The sequence below is a fragment of the Myotis myotis genome, unplaced genomic scaffold (assembly GCF_014108235.1).
Source record: "Myotis myotis isolate mMyoMyo1 unplaced genomic scaffold, mMyoMyo1.p scaffold_m19_p_1, whole genome shotgun sequence".
In the NCBI taxonomy this organism is placed as follows: Eukaryota; Metazoa; Chordata; class Mammalia; order Chiroptera; family Vespertilionidae; genus Myotis; species Myotis myotis.
The window spans coordinates 75636907-75653383 of NW_023416313.1; the positions used below are offsets into that span (position 1 = coordinate 75636907).

Consider the following 16477-nt stretch of genomic DNA (forward strand, 5'->3'; position numbering starts at 1 on the left):
TTAAACATAAATTTTGTAACCCCATTACAAACATATTTCCAGTTAAGTTATGGGTGATTTGCATCCAAATTACAGATAAAATGGCTGGCTTTGTTTACCTGTATTTTTCAATATGACTTTGTTCAGATAGTGCTGAAAATGAGAAACAGCTTACTTTTTCATGCTTGTGTTTCTCCTTTTCTTTTTCTCTCTTCTCTCTCTCTCTCTTCTCTTTTTCCCTTTCCTTCTCTTTCTTCTCCTTTTCCTTCTCTTTCTCTTTCTTTTTCTTCTTCTCCTTTTTGTCCCTTTTTCTTTCTTTCTCCTTAGGCTTCTCTTTTTCTTCAAACAATTTTTCAGGAAGCATGGGTGACAAAGAGGGCAGCATGGCTGGGATCCTCACGGCCCCCGTGGGGCTGAACAAGGGCAGAGCCATGTCCTTGGGCGGCAGTACCAGGGGGGCTGGTGCCACTTTCACTTTCTCTTCACGACCTTTATCTTTAACTTTGTCTTTGTCTCGCTTATCTTTATCTTTTTTGCCCTTTTCTCTATCTTTCTTCTTATCTTTATGCTTTTCTTTCTCCTTTCTCACAAGTCCATCTTTCAATCTCACTTTGGAATCAACCTCTTCAAATTCTTTTATTTTAAACTTATAGGGATCTGATTCTTCATCTTTCAGGAATTCCTTCCATGGATACTTGGCTTCCTTATTTGCCTCCTTTTCTTTCTCTTTGTCTTTAACTTTATCCTTCTCTTTACTCTTGTCCTTGCTTTTGTCTCTTTCCCGTTCCCTATCTCTCTGCTTCTCTTTCTTTTTCATTTTCGTCCTCAGTTCCTTTTTCAACTTCTTTTTGATGTCCACTGAGGAAGGCAATTTGGTTTTCTCCTCATACAGCTTGTGCAGAGGTTCGGGTGTGGGAGGAGAGACTGAGGGAGAGGAGAGGTAAGGAAAGCTGGGGGGCACATTGGAAGCTGTTCCCATTTTTGCTTTCCGTACAACTTCATCGATGGAGGCATCCATTGTCCAGGAATTATCAGAACTTGATGTTCCACCTGAAAGAGGCAGAGGAGTGGACCCTAACTTAGTGAAATTATTCAAGGAAGTTGAAGCTTTTGGAGTTGTACATTCTGAACTTGAAATTCGCTTAGGGCTGGTAAAAATGTCTCCTTCTGATTCTGATCCAGAAGAAAACTCAAAAGGATCTGGCTCTCGTTCAGCACAAGCTCGTGCAATCACAGCATCAATAGAGTCATCAATTGTTTTGTCGATCACAACAGCTTTTCTTGGCAGATTCTCATTGTTCAGCTTCCCAGCCTCAGGGGGTGTTTGTATTTGTTTTACCTGAAGGGTCTCTTTACTAATTTTTTCACATATTGTAGCTGAAGGAGTCCTATTTGGTGTTTCAGGTCTGACTGGTGCTTGGGGAATATTGGTTATAACCTTAGGACTCTTGGGGCTTTTGGGGCTCTTAGAACGTCCAGGAGATTTCTTTTCTTTGGGTACAGTTTTTGGTGACCTAATAGGACTTCCGACCATTGCTGGTGACTGAGTCATTTTAGGTGATTTAGTCTTCTGTCCTGGAGAACTAGTTTTAGTCTTTGTTTTGGGTGTATATGACTTTGTTTCTAAGGGTTTTGTGGTTGGCATTTGTGATTTTGCAACTGGAACTCACATGGGTGGCTCTGGCGTGAAGGAGCGAGGTCTGCGCTGTCCTGTACAGGGACTGGAGAAAGCATCGGTGGAATTTTTTTGGGTATGGGTTGAGCTGAGTGGTTCTCGAGCTTCCAATAATGCTACATCCAGGGTGTCTCCTTTAGCGCTTATTTGTCGTGGTCGCTTCGTGGCAGGCATTTCTTCAACTTCAGGGCCATCTAACGGCCTCTTACCCAAGAAATTCTCATCATTAATAATTTCCTCCTCCTCCAGTTCATCGTCTTCTTCCAAGGGAACTTGCATGGCTTCTGCTGATGTTCCCCCATCAGTGGGCACCTGCTCTTCTTCTTCTTCTGGTAAAGGAAGAGAAAAAAAAAAGTGTTAGTGGATTATTAAAAAAAACAAACCCAAAACCTGTAACAAATAAAAGTAATGATTTCTAGGCAAAAATAAACATGATTTGAAGAAAAATTTTTGACTGTTTAGAGAGTAAAGTGATTGCATTTTCAAGGATCTTCCAAACTTGCATGCGGTCATTCTTTGAAGAGTGGAAATCAGTGATAGCTGATAGAGTTGTTTTCTTTTCAAGTCGTTTGGCCCTACTTTTGGACTCTGGTGTTTGCTAAGTATTTCCTGTTTGTCATCTGCTCCCTTTTATTAATTCTTTCCTAACCTGAGTAAATGCTGCTTCTCTCTTTTCCTCTTCCTCTTGTGTACATGTACACGTACACATACACACAAACATACATACACATGCACACAAAAACATACATAAACACTTCTAAAAATCAAGATAGTGGTTATTATATGACTACTAACCTCATAAATGATAAAAATGCATACATTTTTTAGGCCTTTTATAACAAAGTTTAATTCTTGGATTTTGAAAATGCAATCCTCCAACTTGGACAGAATTCATATACTATTTATGTCTTCTATTTTGCTTGCTTGATGCTAGCCACCTTGAGAGGCAGGGTGGTACAGTGAAATACATATTGGCTGTGGAATCAGAAAAATGGTGTATCAGCTGGTGGTCTGGCACTACAGAGCCACAGGCCTTAGGCAATCTCTTAACCTCTTTGAGAGCCTGTTTCTTGACCTTTCAAAAGGGGCTAATGTTACTTGCCCTGACTACTTGACTGGACTGCTGTCAGATCGGATTATTTCTTTCTATACCTATTAACTAAGCATATACCATGCATAATACATGATAAAGGCTGAAAGAGCTACTGGAATAAGTAAAAAATAAGAAGTGAATAGTACCATAAGACAATGAAGTGCTACAGTAGTTCAAAGGAGAAATGTCAAAGGTCTGGGGAAGACTCAACTAATTAATTATGCAGCATTTCGGATTTCTGGCTATTGGGAATGATGAAGTACAGAACAGATGACAAACAGATGGAAGCGAACCTAGGAAGTGTGTGGGACTAATTTGTCTGCAAAGAAGGGTGCAAGATGAAGAATAGTAGAAAGTAAGTTTACTAAGGTTGTATCTAGATCCCAAAAGTTTTGAATTCCAGAAAAACGAAATAATCTTTATTCTACTGGTAGTTTGGACTTAGTGAAGATTTTTAGATAAGGGAGAAAAATAACCAGGGTACCCGTTCGCAAAATTATTTTGGCAGGAACATATATGATGGATGGGAAGTAACAGAGAGTAATGGAGAAGTGGTAAGTTAGGGATTACTGAAATGATGCAGGTAAGTGACAATAAAGGTCTGATATAAAATAGTGGTAATGAATAGGAAGCAGTAGAAGCAGATGATATTTTGAATATGGAATGAATAGAATCTGATAAATGATTAGGTGTAAGAGCGTAGGAAGAATTCAAACACAATTTCAAGGTTTGAGCCCTGTTGAGTGAGAAATGCAGTCCTTAACAGAAACAGAAAATAAACAGAGTAGGAAGAAGGAGGAAGGTTTCAATAGGCAGCATAGCAGACCTTCAGAATATGTTAGAGTGCACCTTGTTCTTCTCACTCTGGAGGCTAATCTGGAGAAAGATCTCCATGGTGGATGCCTGGGAGAGCAAAAGGAAACTGCTCTAATAGAATCAGTCCCTTGAAAGGGAACTCCTGGAACTACTAGTAAGACAGTACTAGGTCTACCAGATGGAAGGTCTGTTTTATAGGTAGGACAACTTGAAAATCTGAGTTTTCTACACAGTGTATTATTTTACTAGTGTAAGATTCTTTCAAATTGAAACTGGCAAGATGACCACCAGATGGGTATTAGAACTGAAAGAGGTATGTAGTCTGAGCTAGGAAAAACTGTACCACTTTCCTGCAAATACTTCAGAAAACAGATTGGTTCACTTGGAATTTGGAGTTAACATACCCCAGAAAAAAGAATGGTGGTTGTTGTCATTTAAATGAAAAAAGAAAGCTGAAACAAAACATAAAGCTTGATTCAAAGTGGGTCTCTACCAGCCAGGAGGGGTTAGTCTGTTTCTATTACTTTTATTGTTTATTTTCATTTTTTGTTTATTTCAAGTCCATGCTGCTGACTAATATGCATCTATAAGCTTTACATGGTTAGAAGAATATAAATGAATTGTAAAGCTAAACTACTACAAGTGCTGATTTTAGGAATTCTTAACATACAAATGTTTCTTATTTTGGTTAGTTTAATATACAATTACTTTTATGTTTAAAGATTTTATAAGAAAGCTTCAATTGTAGCATCAAAATTCATCAGGATGAAAAAATAATTGTGCTGAAAGAGAAAGCCTTAAACTTTAATAAGAACAGGAAAAGTGTGGAGATATTTACAACAAATTTCTGAATTAGAAATTATCTGATACATACCAGACAGTAGAAGCAATGTACATAGAAGGCATACGGCATAATAATGAATGAATACCTGTGACACTGCCACCTAACTTTGTAAACAGAACAGTAGCAATGTCATTGGAACTCTTTTGGTTTCTGATTCATCCTTTACTCTTTCCACGCTCACCCCCAAATAACTACTGACGTGATTTTTATATTCTTCATTCCCTTGTTCCTTTACATATTTGTATCTAGTTTGCTTTTTGAACTCTTTATAAGTGGTATCACACTACAATGTTCTTTAGCTTTTTTTCACCCAACATATGTTTCTAAGATTCACCCATGTTGATGCAGGTAGCTGTAGTTATTCATTTTCACTGTTGTAAAATTATACTATGCTTACTAATTCATTCTCTTGGTATGAAAGTTTTCCATTCGAGTGAATATATTTTAATTTTTAAAATACCACAAAATTTCAACGAATGACTACAACTCTGCTCAAAAGCAGACTTAATTGGTGATTATACAAATGCCTTTCTGGCTTTTCATTACATGAATAATTTTAATTCTATGTTCTAAGTTTGGAATAAGATAAACATATGATGACTATTGAATGATTTATCCTTTATGGTCACCCAAACCTCAACTTGAAGGTTAGTTTCAGTTTGATAACAGTTTACTATTCTTTTTATTTTTATTTATTTTTTATTTTTAAAATATATTTTATTGATTTTTTACAGAGAGGAAGGGAGAGGGATAGAGAGTTAGAAACATCGATGAGAGAGAAACCTCAATCAGCTGCCTCCTGCACACCTCCTACTGGGGATGTGCCCGCAACCAAGGTACATGCCCTTGACCGGAATCGAACCTGGGACCCTTCAGTCCGCAGGCTGACGCTCTATCCACTGAGCCAAACCAGTTAGGGCTACTATTCTTTTTAACTAGGATAGTAAAGCATTCTTTGTGTTAATGTGTATTATAAGCACCATTTACCAATAATCTGTAAAATATCCTAAAAGTTTTAACATTCTCCTAGACTCAAAAGAGTTTTACTATAAAATAGCACAAAATTTGGCTAACAGAAGTTTAATATTACAAGAATTTGATCTTGATACATTATTACATAAAGGTGGCTTGGTTGGTTGGTGTGCCAGGGTTGTAGTTTAATGCCCAGTCAGGGAAGATATAAGAATCAACCAATGAATGCATAAATAAGTGGAACAACAAACTGATATCTTTCTCTCAAATCAGCAAAAAAAAAAAAAAAAAAAGAAGGAAAATATGAGTTGGGGGTCAATGGGAAAAACAACAACAACAAAAACCCACAGAGGACATCTGTAATACTTTCAATAATAAAGACAATTTTTAAAAATTACCAAAAAAGAAAATATGGGTCATAAGCTCTTTCTAATTTAACACAAATATAGATATTAGAATAAAAGCTGTGTTCCAAAGTCAGAAATGTGACATTCTTATATGAGTATTTTAAAGGTGTTTATTTCCACAGAACTAACTCATTTTCTACTATTTCAATATTTGGAAACTGGAAGGAAAATACTCCTCTGTATTTATGCCATAAACAAATGTTGGGGGGAAAATAAGTTCAAGGAAAACTACTAGTTGTGAGATTTTAAACAAGTGTCTGAACTTCTTAGTGCTTTACTTCATTGATCTAGAAGATGAGCACATTAGCATCATATACCTTGAAAGTACAGTGAAAACTGATTAGTAGAGTTCAACAACTATTCAAACTATTAAATAATACTGGTCAATAATAGAGATATACATTGTAAAATAAACATAATCTTGGAATCCTTTTTTGAGAAGACTAAAAAACAAAACAAACAAAAATACCCTCTCCTAACTCAAATCTCTTGCAAACCGAATAAAAGAGCGCAAGTCCAGAATTAGCATCTGCAGGTGGAGAGGCTATCACCTTAGCCATCTGTCCTAATAACTCTCCTGTGATGAACAGTCTGGAGCTGCTGGGAGACTATGTAGGATAACAGACATTGTAGAAAGGAAAGCTGGATAAGGGTTAATGCTCATGCTGCTAAAGGTATAGTAAGAAATTATTTACAAAAAGTGTTTCCTTTTCTGCTTGTGTTAAAATTTGGCCAAAGTTAACAATGATAAGACTTTTGACATTCTATTTGCTATAAGTGATTATTAGCACTGTCATTCACCAAAAATTAATAAATAAATAAACAAATACCATAAATTATGATGTAACTTCTTTACTTCTAGGAGGAAAAAGAAGACTCCACCACCAAACAAAAACATACAAAGAACCTTAAAGCAGTGTAGGAACCCCTACTGTAAAAAAAAAATGTTAACTTCCTGCTTCCTGTAGAGGTTCATGTCCACCATCAACAAATTTATTTGTCATATAAATTAACTAAAATATGAATGTTATAATTCAATAAAAGAAAAATGCTGCTACATTAAGAAGAACTTCATTCTTTTTTTAAAATAAATAACTTCACTTTGCCAAATGATTTTGCATATATAGTACGTTTTCTCATTTGTCAAAAAGGGGAAAATATGTGCAATAACAGAAATGACTGAGCACAAATTTATCACAGGTAGAATAACTTAAGAAAGAGGGGGAAGACAGAGATGATCTCTAAAGTAAACAATCCATGATTCCAAGTCAATATTTGATCATAAAATTATTTGTTAACTTTTTAATTTCACATAATTTCAAGCATATAGAAAAAGGTGTAAGAAAGAATACTACAAGAACTCACGAACACCCTACACCCAGGTTCACCAAATTAACATTTTCATTTAGTGTGTGACTGCAGAACAATTCTTTTAAAATTACATATAAGAAATGAAATGGATCCATATTAATGTACATCCTTTAAAAACTTCATAGATGTTGATGGGAGGGGGAGACACTACAAAGCCCATTCTAATTTTCCTTCATTAATGACACAAATAAATATTCACACAGCTATATCCCCAGAGGAGTAATGAGAAAAACATGCTTCTTCGCCAAACTTCCCGAACAAAAACAAAACAAGGCAATAAGGTCTGAACACACCAAAAAGTTTTAGGGGTTCATTTTAAGCTACTGTAAATATTGACTTAGAACAAAATATCTTTTTAACTAGAATAGTAAGTGCCTTTAAAGAAACACTATAATCTAAAAAACTCATGGACATTAGGGGAAAAAAGAAATTGCTTGCATATGGCATGAAAGCTTTTTATCTCATTAACTGCACAGATGAGTGCAACTTTAAAATTCAGTGGCATGATCTTAAATTAAGCAGCAAATATACTTGTGTTTTTAAACCTTAAATATTGGGACAATAAAATGCTATCTGCATATATTTCATTCCAAATTAAGTGTATTTAAAATAAAGTTTTTTCTGATTTTTTTTGAAATACATGTGCAGAAATTAATTTCTAGCAAATGATGACAAATTTTCCTATTTTCCTGTTAGTTTATGCATCCCACTGTTTTTATAACAGAGTCCTCTTTTATTAACAAGTATGAAAGGATTCATTTAAAATATATATTTTTTGCCCAGCTGGTGTGGCTCAGGAGGTCATAGTTCAATTCAGGGCACATGCCCGGGTTGTGGGCTCGATCCCCAGTGGGGTGTGTGCAGGAGGCAGCCAACCGATGTCTCTCGCTCATTGATGTTTCTATCTCCCTTCCTCTCTCTCTAAAATCAATTTAATTTAAAAAACATTAGAATATATATTTTGTTCAAAAATACCATTCCACTTGTCTGGATTATTAGATATAGTTACTATAACCAATTCTTTAAAGTGAATCAATACTACTAATGCTCATTTATTCACTCCTCACTCATTCACCAGTCTGTCTGTCCATCCATCCATCCACCCACCCACCCACCCACCCACCGAGTGTCTTCTGAATACCACTGTGGCAAGCACTATGTTAGATCCTGGGAAAATAAAGTCGAATGAGACATGATTTACTATCCTTAAGAATTTACCACATGTTGTGGCTATCAGTTTAAGTGCTGTGGCAGGGATAGGTACAAGGTACACATGTGGCCATATCCAGGGACATGTAAGACAGAAATCACAATGTCAACTAGAAAGGGAGCTGGACTGAAACTACATTTAAGTTCTGCTACCAGTGCGATGATGCAACCTAGCACAGCACACTACTCTTCCAGACTTAAGTTTTCTCCATCTATAACATGTAAGTATTGACATCTGATCTCCTACTTCTAAGAGCTGAAGATCTTCACTATTAGGGCCATCTCTACATGCAGTTGACCATGCATGTGGGATGTCCCAAAGGGCATGATGGAGCTATTTCTGCTCCTAAATATCTCACTGACTACATGCAACAACACTTGGCATTCTGACCACTTGATTTATGTCTTGGATAAAGAGAGATCTTTAAAAGTCTGCCACCAAAATATATTTAAGGCCATAAAGCTAAAAAAATGAATGACACTTTCTTTTTGAGGAAGGAAACTCTAAGAAAATGAAACATAATTTGTAATTTGAAGGAATGCTAAGGATTAAAAGGGTCTGGAACACAGGGTACTGCCAGGAGGGTAATACTCAGGTGGAAAGCTGCTGTGAGGAGGGAAGGTGTAGGGCAGTTGGAAGATGGGCAGACATTGGGTGCCTGGAAAAGAGAGGAATGGGAACAATATAAAAACAATCTTAATCCATTCCAACATTTAATCTTTGAGTTCCAAATGAGGCTAAATTTTTAAAAATCCCATCTACGTTCCCTCATAAAATATATTTTAAATCATCCTGTCTATAATGTAACAGTAATTAGACCCTTAAAACACAATTCAATGTGCAAAAGTGAGTAGGTATTTTTTAAACAAGCCTATTTACTTAAAAAAAACCAAATTACTAGTGAAGACACGACAATTAGGCAATGACAATCCATACAGTACAAGCAATGAATAACACAATAAATTAATAACAGAATGAAGATGTGTTATAATACTTATATACACACTGACCTGTAAAAAAGCACTACTTCACTAACATTCTGCACAATAAAAAACTAAAATGCTATATAAGCAAGCCAACCTGAAATGACACCTAGTATTATAAATGGCCTAATCTATATGTTAATACTGTTGTATCACATAACTGCAGCAAGAGTAAGATAACAATATGACTTTGGGGTTTCTATGGCTACATCCTGGGCTAACGTGCCTGAAAGGGCCTGCTGCTGACACCACACAAGCATTCTGAGTGCTTCTTTTGGGTTATTTATGATATGATTTATGATAACGACAACATCTCCTATTTTCTCTCCTCCTCAGATACAATAAATTGCTATCGTTAATCACCCTTCTCAGTTCAACTATGATTACAATAGCATAATAGGGCCAGGCTATGGTAATACTGTGGATTTTAAAAAAAGAAATAAATACAAGGAGATCTCGTCAGACAATGTCAATATCTCTAATATTTTAATCATCTTCCTTTAAGTCTTTCAGGATAAATTCGATTACAACTAAGATTCCACATCCAGGATGTAAGCCCTTTGTGAAAACCAAATTCATAATCAAGTACCACAGACTCACAAATCACTATTACCATGATTTTCTTAAACTTACTACAACAGTAAGACTTTGCACAGGACATGGTTTCTTTTCTAAGAGACAATGGAATTTGTGAAACTAATCTTATTGCTGTTTTTTGTTTGTTTGTTTTGTTCCCAGAATGAGACAAATTAGGCAAATTAGCCATTAATCTATCAGAAGGCAAAATAATACAGAAAAAATAAAAACTTTGTAATCACACAGACACGTGTGACCTGCCTTTACTGGCTATGCAGTTGCTTAATCTTTCTGAACTTCAATTTCCCTTTATGCCAATTTGGGTTAACAGACAGTACTGCCTCTTTGGTTTTTGAATAATAGTAAGGCAAATGATGTAAAGAATTCAGCAAAGTGCTTAATGTATGAATTAGACTGTACAAAAAGAATAAAAATTCTTCCCTCCCTGCACCTATGCCCTTTCTGTGGGCTGCTCTTAAAGGTGAGCCTACTTGCACTTAGGTGACCCTGTACCTGATGGGTCAGAGTTGGTGAACATGACATAAGCACAGGCTTGAAAACCACTTGCATCCTGGGGCTTGCCCTCTTGCTGCTTTGGAACAACTTGCAACTGCCCTCGCATGAGTGAGCCAAGTGAACCTGCTGGATTATCAGACATATGAATGAGGCCACTGATCAGCAGCTGATCACAAATGTATAACCAAGCCCAGCCATGTCCAGCAGAAGAATCGCACAGCTGAGCCAATCCAAAATGCCAACTCACAGAATTGTGAGCTAATAGTAACTGTTTTAAGCCATTAAATGTTTAGATGGCTTGCTACACAGCAACATATTAACGATCTATTCACATCATATACATGTACAGTGGAATTTGTGTTATTTGTGGTGGTTGTGTCCTTATAAAATTACCATAAAACTAGTGAAAATGGAACCACTGCTTCTAAGGGAAAGGTTCTTATGAGGCTTTGATCAAACATTTTTTTGTTAGCAGATCAATACATAACATTTTATGTGTGTTTCTGTTTAAAGACACCTCATTTAATATATATTGTTGATTAATTAGCATAGAACTCATGCTCAACAGCACTATATCATGTCAGAATGAAGCTTATCTAACAAGTATTTTCTCTGTAAGGCACTTCTCAACCTTCCTACACTTACGAACATTAGTCAGCACTTAAGCATTGTGCTTGGGGGTCATTTTAAACAGCACAATCACCAACAAAAATCAAAAAGTATGAAAAATTTGGCATTAAATAGGCCTTGAAAAATGACACTTGTTTACAATATGAGAGTTGAAATAACAAGGCAGAGGGCCACCTTATTCGAACTCAGAGCAAACATGTATGTTAGGTGTATCTCTAATTTTTTGCCACTCTGAATGATCGTGAAAGTGATTTTGAAGTTACACATACATTTTAGCAAGTAGGCAAAATTGTAAACATGGAATCCATGCATAATGAGGAACAACCGTATATAATTATATGGCTATAACTTCATCAACATCAAATACTTTTATGGAGTACTGATTTAAAATAAAAGATTTTGCTTGAAAGTAATTCTAGCCCTCAGAAGGCATTTAATGAAAAGATTAAATGTGCCTTATGAACTTTAACACTGTGACCATCCATCTCTGGAAAAACATTCTTCTAAACCCAAACTGGGAGATATTTTAGTTTAAATTCAAAGAACCAGCTATGTGCAGAACACTCTGGTTAAGCCACATGATCATTCTTTGAATTTCTGGAATACATCAAGTTCTTCCTTCCTCAGGGTATTTAGACACAGATTCTGCTCTACTCTGCTGGGAACGCTCTTCATGATTTCCATGCTTGCCTCTCTCTCAACCTGTAAGTCTTAAACTTAATTATTGTCTTCTCAAAGAAGTATTCTCTCGTCATTCCTTACCTCCAAAAATAAGTAGGTTTCATTGTTAATGCATTTCTTATCTGTGTCTCCAACTAAGCTTCACTAAGAGAGGAACCACTTTTGCCTTTAGCTGCTAAGCAATCAACAGGCTGATAATAAATATTTTATTATTAGAAAAAATAATAAGAACTATTTTATCATATTTCATTGGTTCTAATGGTGTTAAAATGTGCAACTCTGAAACTGATGTGTTTTATAATCAAAGGCATCTTCTTGTCTCTATTACTTGAATAAGTGACAGTGATATAGCAGTTATGGCCTGTGCACGGGTGAACTTGTTACTCTTGGTAGAATGACTGGACATTGCAACTCCTCAATGTTTCAGTCAACAAACCATTCAAAAAATTTGAAGAAGAAATATTTGTTCTATGCAGTTACAAAGAAACATTTTGTCTGATAAGAAAGAACTGATTCACAGTCTATTTGACATTGTGTGGTTTTGTTTTTTTCTTAGTGGTACATAAAAGAATGGTGCTTCTTATGATTGATAATGCGTCAGGATCAATGAAATATGACAGTTGTCTAAATTATTATTAAATGCTTACTATAATCCTTTTATCTAATACTGAGAAAATGTTTTAGTTATTAAAATAACATTACATTGGACATCCCTAAAGTCAAGGGTCAAGAAGGGGACAACTTTGTTGTTGCCCCATGTTGGCCATTTCTTTCCCTTCTTGTGCTCACTTATATAAGACATCCCATTTACCAATTACCTCTTGTATACAATCCTTTCTACTACACTAACTTGCCACATGACCTCAGGGTTTTGGATTAGTGTTTAGAAGCACACTCTTTATCCCAAACCATACTTTATTATTAAGGTAGCATTTCTTTACAATGGAAACAGTGATGGACTAGAAGATGACCCTGGTTTATAGAACCAGCCCTTTACCATTTATGTGTATTGATGAGCACAAGATTCTTTATCTGTACACACACAAAATAATGTTGACCCTACTTACTTCATAGGACTATCAGGTGTAGTAAGTGAACACACAATGTGAAATCATTTTGAAAATAGTTCAAATAATAGAAGTCAATGTTGGTAGTGGTGACAGCAGCACATGCCTTTTAGTGCCATCATTCTCCTAGCACCTATCAAGAGCCAGCCCATGTAGGAGTTGTTCCCACACATTCTCTGTTTTCTCTTTCTCCCAACTATGCATGTATAGTCCCAGAGGTTTTAGCAAAAACAATTAAAAAAATAAAAGTTCAGTATATTTATACAATGGCTGTTAAAAAGCAAGATTAGAAAGAAGACCAATTTGGTATGACTCTAGTTTGAGATGGTAAGAGAAACATTAGTTCAGTGCCAAATTATAAATTTGATAGGAAAAAAGAAAAATCGGTATTTAAATTTTTTGATTTTTATGTATCTATCCTTGTCTCATGCTATCAATTCCAAACATCTTCATATTTACTAGTAGCAGATAAAATCTGCTGCTGGTCTCTTAAAATTTGATGAATCAAAACACAAACAAAAACCCGTAAGAAACCATCCATATACAAGCCACAAAACAAGAAATTCACAATGATATAAAAATTACTAGAAAAATGCTATGAAACTATAATCAACTCTTTCCTGGGATGGAAGAGAAGTAGGGGTGGTAGTTGCGGGGGGCACAGAGGGTGATCATCTATGCAATAGAAAGTACTTACTACATACATCAAATACAGATAAAAAATTTTTTTAAAAAAAGTACTGTTTAGCCCGGCTGGGTATGGCTCAGTGGTTGAGCATCAACCCATGAACTATTCCCAGTAAGGGCACATGCCGGGTTGCAGGCTCGATCCCCAGTGTGGGGCATGCAGGAGGCAGCAGGTCAATGATTCTCTCTCATCACTGCTGTTTCTCTCTCTCTCCCTTCCTCTCTGAAATCAATAAAAATATATGAGAAACATCAGTGATGAGAATCACTGACTCGCTGCCTCTTGCACAACCACTCCGGTGATAGAGCCAACAACCTGGGCATGTGCCTCGACTGGGAATCAAACTATGACTTCCTGTTTCATAGGTTGATGCTCAACCACTGAGCAATGCCTGCCGGGCAATTTTTTTTTTTTTAAGTACTGTTTTTAACTCTAAAATTAATTGAACTTCATTTAAATTTTCAGGAAAGGTATGTCACGAAGTCACAATGTCTCAGGGATGAATGCCACTTGTATTCCATTTGTATGACTTGGCAAATAAATAGTTTTGACAAAGAAAAGGCTAAATGTGACTGCTTCTATTAAAGCCACGTGATAAATAAGACTGGAATTGACTCTCTCCAATTCCAAATGCTAAATCAGATAATTTCCCTGCTCAAAGGCTCCCTGTCACAATTAGAATAAAATCCCAACTTCTTGCTTATAGCTCTTTTTGAATTTGTCCAGCTGGTCTTCCGGCTTTTACCGGAAGGCCCTTTACTGAAGACCCTAAAAAAAAAAATAAATAAAAAAAAAAAAAAAAAATCCAACTTCTTACTATAACCTATGAAGTCCTGTATCACCCTGCTCCACCCCTGCACTGCTCCTCTTCTCACACCACACTGGACGTTTTAATTTTCCGCAAACTTGCCAAGCTGATTCCCAGTACTCTTCAATGACCTGAAATACTCTCCCTCCCTCCACCTCTTCTCATGGCTTAGTCTCTCATTTTCTTCACATCTTCCATGCCACTTCCTCAGAGAGGTCCTCTGTGATCAACAACATGCTATCTACTTGCCTCCCTATCACTTTCATGCCCTGTTTTATCTACATTGCACCCATTCCTACCTATCATTATATTATTTACTAGAGGCCCGATGCTCGAAATTCATGCAAGAGTAGCCTTCCTTCCCCCCACTACCAGGACCGGCATCCCTCTGGCACCTGGGACCCAGGCTTCCCTTCCTCCGGCCACCAGCAGGCACCCGGGACCTGGGCTTCCCTCACAGTCCCGGTTTCATCCGGAAGGATGTCCGGTCTAGTTAGCATATTATACTTTTACTAGAGACCCGGTGCACGAAATTTGTGCACTGGAGGGGGGGGGGGGTCCCTCAGCCCAGCCTGCACCCTCTCCAATCTGGGATATCCCTCTCACAATTCAGGACCGCTGGCTCCTAATCACTTGCCTGTCTGCCAGCCTGATCGCCCCCTAAGCGCTCCCTGCTGGCCTGATTGACACCTAACTGCTCCTCTGCCAGTCCAATTGCCCCCAATGGCCTGATGGCCCCCTAACTGCCTTCCCCTGCCAGCCTGATCACCCCCAACTTCCCTCCCCTGCCAACCTGAACATCCACAACTGTCCTCCACTGCCAGCCTGGTTGCCCCCAACTACCATCCTCTGCTGACCTGATCGTCCACAACTGCCCTCCCCTGCCGGCCATCTTGTGACAATGTGGGGCGGCCATCTTGTGATGACGTGGGGGCAGCCATCTTGTGATGACATGCGGGCACGAGGGCCACCTAGGCTTTTATTAGTATAGATTATTATAGATTTGATTAGTTGGTTTTTTTTTTTTTTTTTTTTTTTTGTTTTTTTTTTTTTTTTGCCTCACCTACTAAAAATGTAAGCTTTCTGAGATCCAGGACTATATCATCTAGACCAGGGGTGGGCAAACTTTCTGACTCGAGGGCCACAATGGGTTCTTAAACTGGACCGGAGGGCTGGAACAAAAGCATGGATGGAGTGTTTGTGTGAACTAATATAAATTCAAAGTAAACATCATTACATAAAAGTGTACGGTCTTTTTTTTTTTTTTTTAGTTTTATTCATTTCAAATGGGCCGGATCCGGCCCATGGGCCGTAGTTTGCCCACGGCTGATCTAGACTGTATTTCCAGTATCTAAAATAGTAGCTAACCTAGAGGAGACCCTTACTACTTGTTGAGCAAAAGCTCTTAATTACCATGCTATACTGCCTACTGTCGTGGCTGAAGCCATGGATGCAAGAAATGCCATTGAGGAAATTACAAAGTGAGAAGAGCAGAGAACCAAAGGCAGACATTTTGGGACACACCGAAGTTTAAAGCAGTGGAAGAAGAGGAGCCTGAGAGAGAGAATGAGACAGAATAGCCAGTAAGTTGAAAGAAAACCAGAAGAGAAAGTATAAGAAATAGAGTTTCAACAAGTGGGGAGTATTCAATGATGTCAATGATTAGAAAACATCACATATACCAAGAGAGTGTTAGGATCCATGATAAGTGCTATGAAATAAATAGGAAAAATAGAAAATAACAACAGGGACAACCACATCAAAATCATAACTAAACTAGAGAGCAACCATTATTCAGAACCACCTGAAAACTAGCTGAACTATAACTAGGGATATAAAGAAGAAACCACATTGAGACTGGTAGGAGGGGACACATTGACTGGGATGGTCCCACACCCACATGTGGTGGATAAAAATCAGGAGGGATATCTCGGTTTCAGAAATCCCCTCTGATGAGGGAAGGGTCCCAGCCCCACACTAAGGCCCCCCCACGCCGAGCTTCCAGTGCCAGGAAGAGAAGTCCCCATAACTTTTGGCTGTGAAAACCAGTAGATATTGTAGCTGAGTGAGATAGAGTGCTATCCCAGGCAGTTCGTCTCAAAGGGCTTGCACATTGACTTGCTCTGACTTGCTCCCTCTGAGTTCTAGCACTGGGGCAGCA

General features: G+C 37.5%; 1 protein-coding gene and 1 non-coding gene across 2 annotated transcripts in view; one reads left to right on the forward strand and one right to left on the reverse strand.

Moving 5' to 3' along the window:
- The window catches only part of TAF3 (TATA-box binding protein associated factor 3), a 191576-nt gene that overhangs the window by 46076 nt on the left and 129023 nt on the right, over positions 1-16477 (reverse strand). The window contains 3 exon segments of the mRNA XM_036341524.1: positions 155-1668; positions 1671-1725; positions 1727-1983. Coding sequence (XP_036197417.1) covers positions 155-1668; positions 1671-1725; positions 1727-1983 — 1826 coding nt within the window.
- LOC118661603 lies at positions 14203-14265 on the forward strand. The gene has a single exon (XR_004969379.1). It is a non-coding gene; the product is annotated as a U7 small nuclear RNA (small nuclear RNA).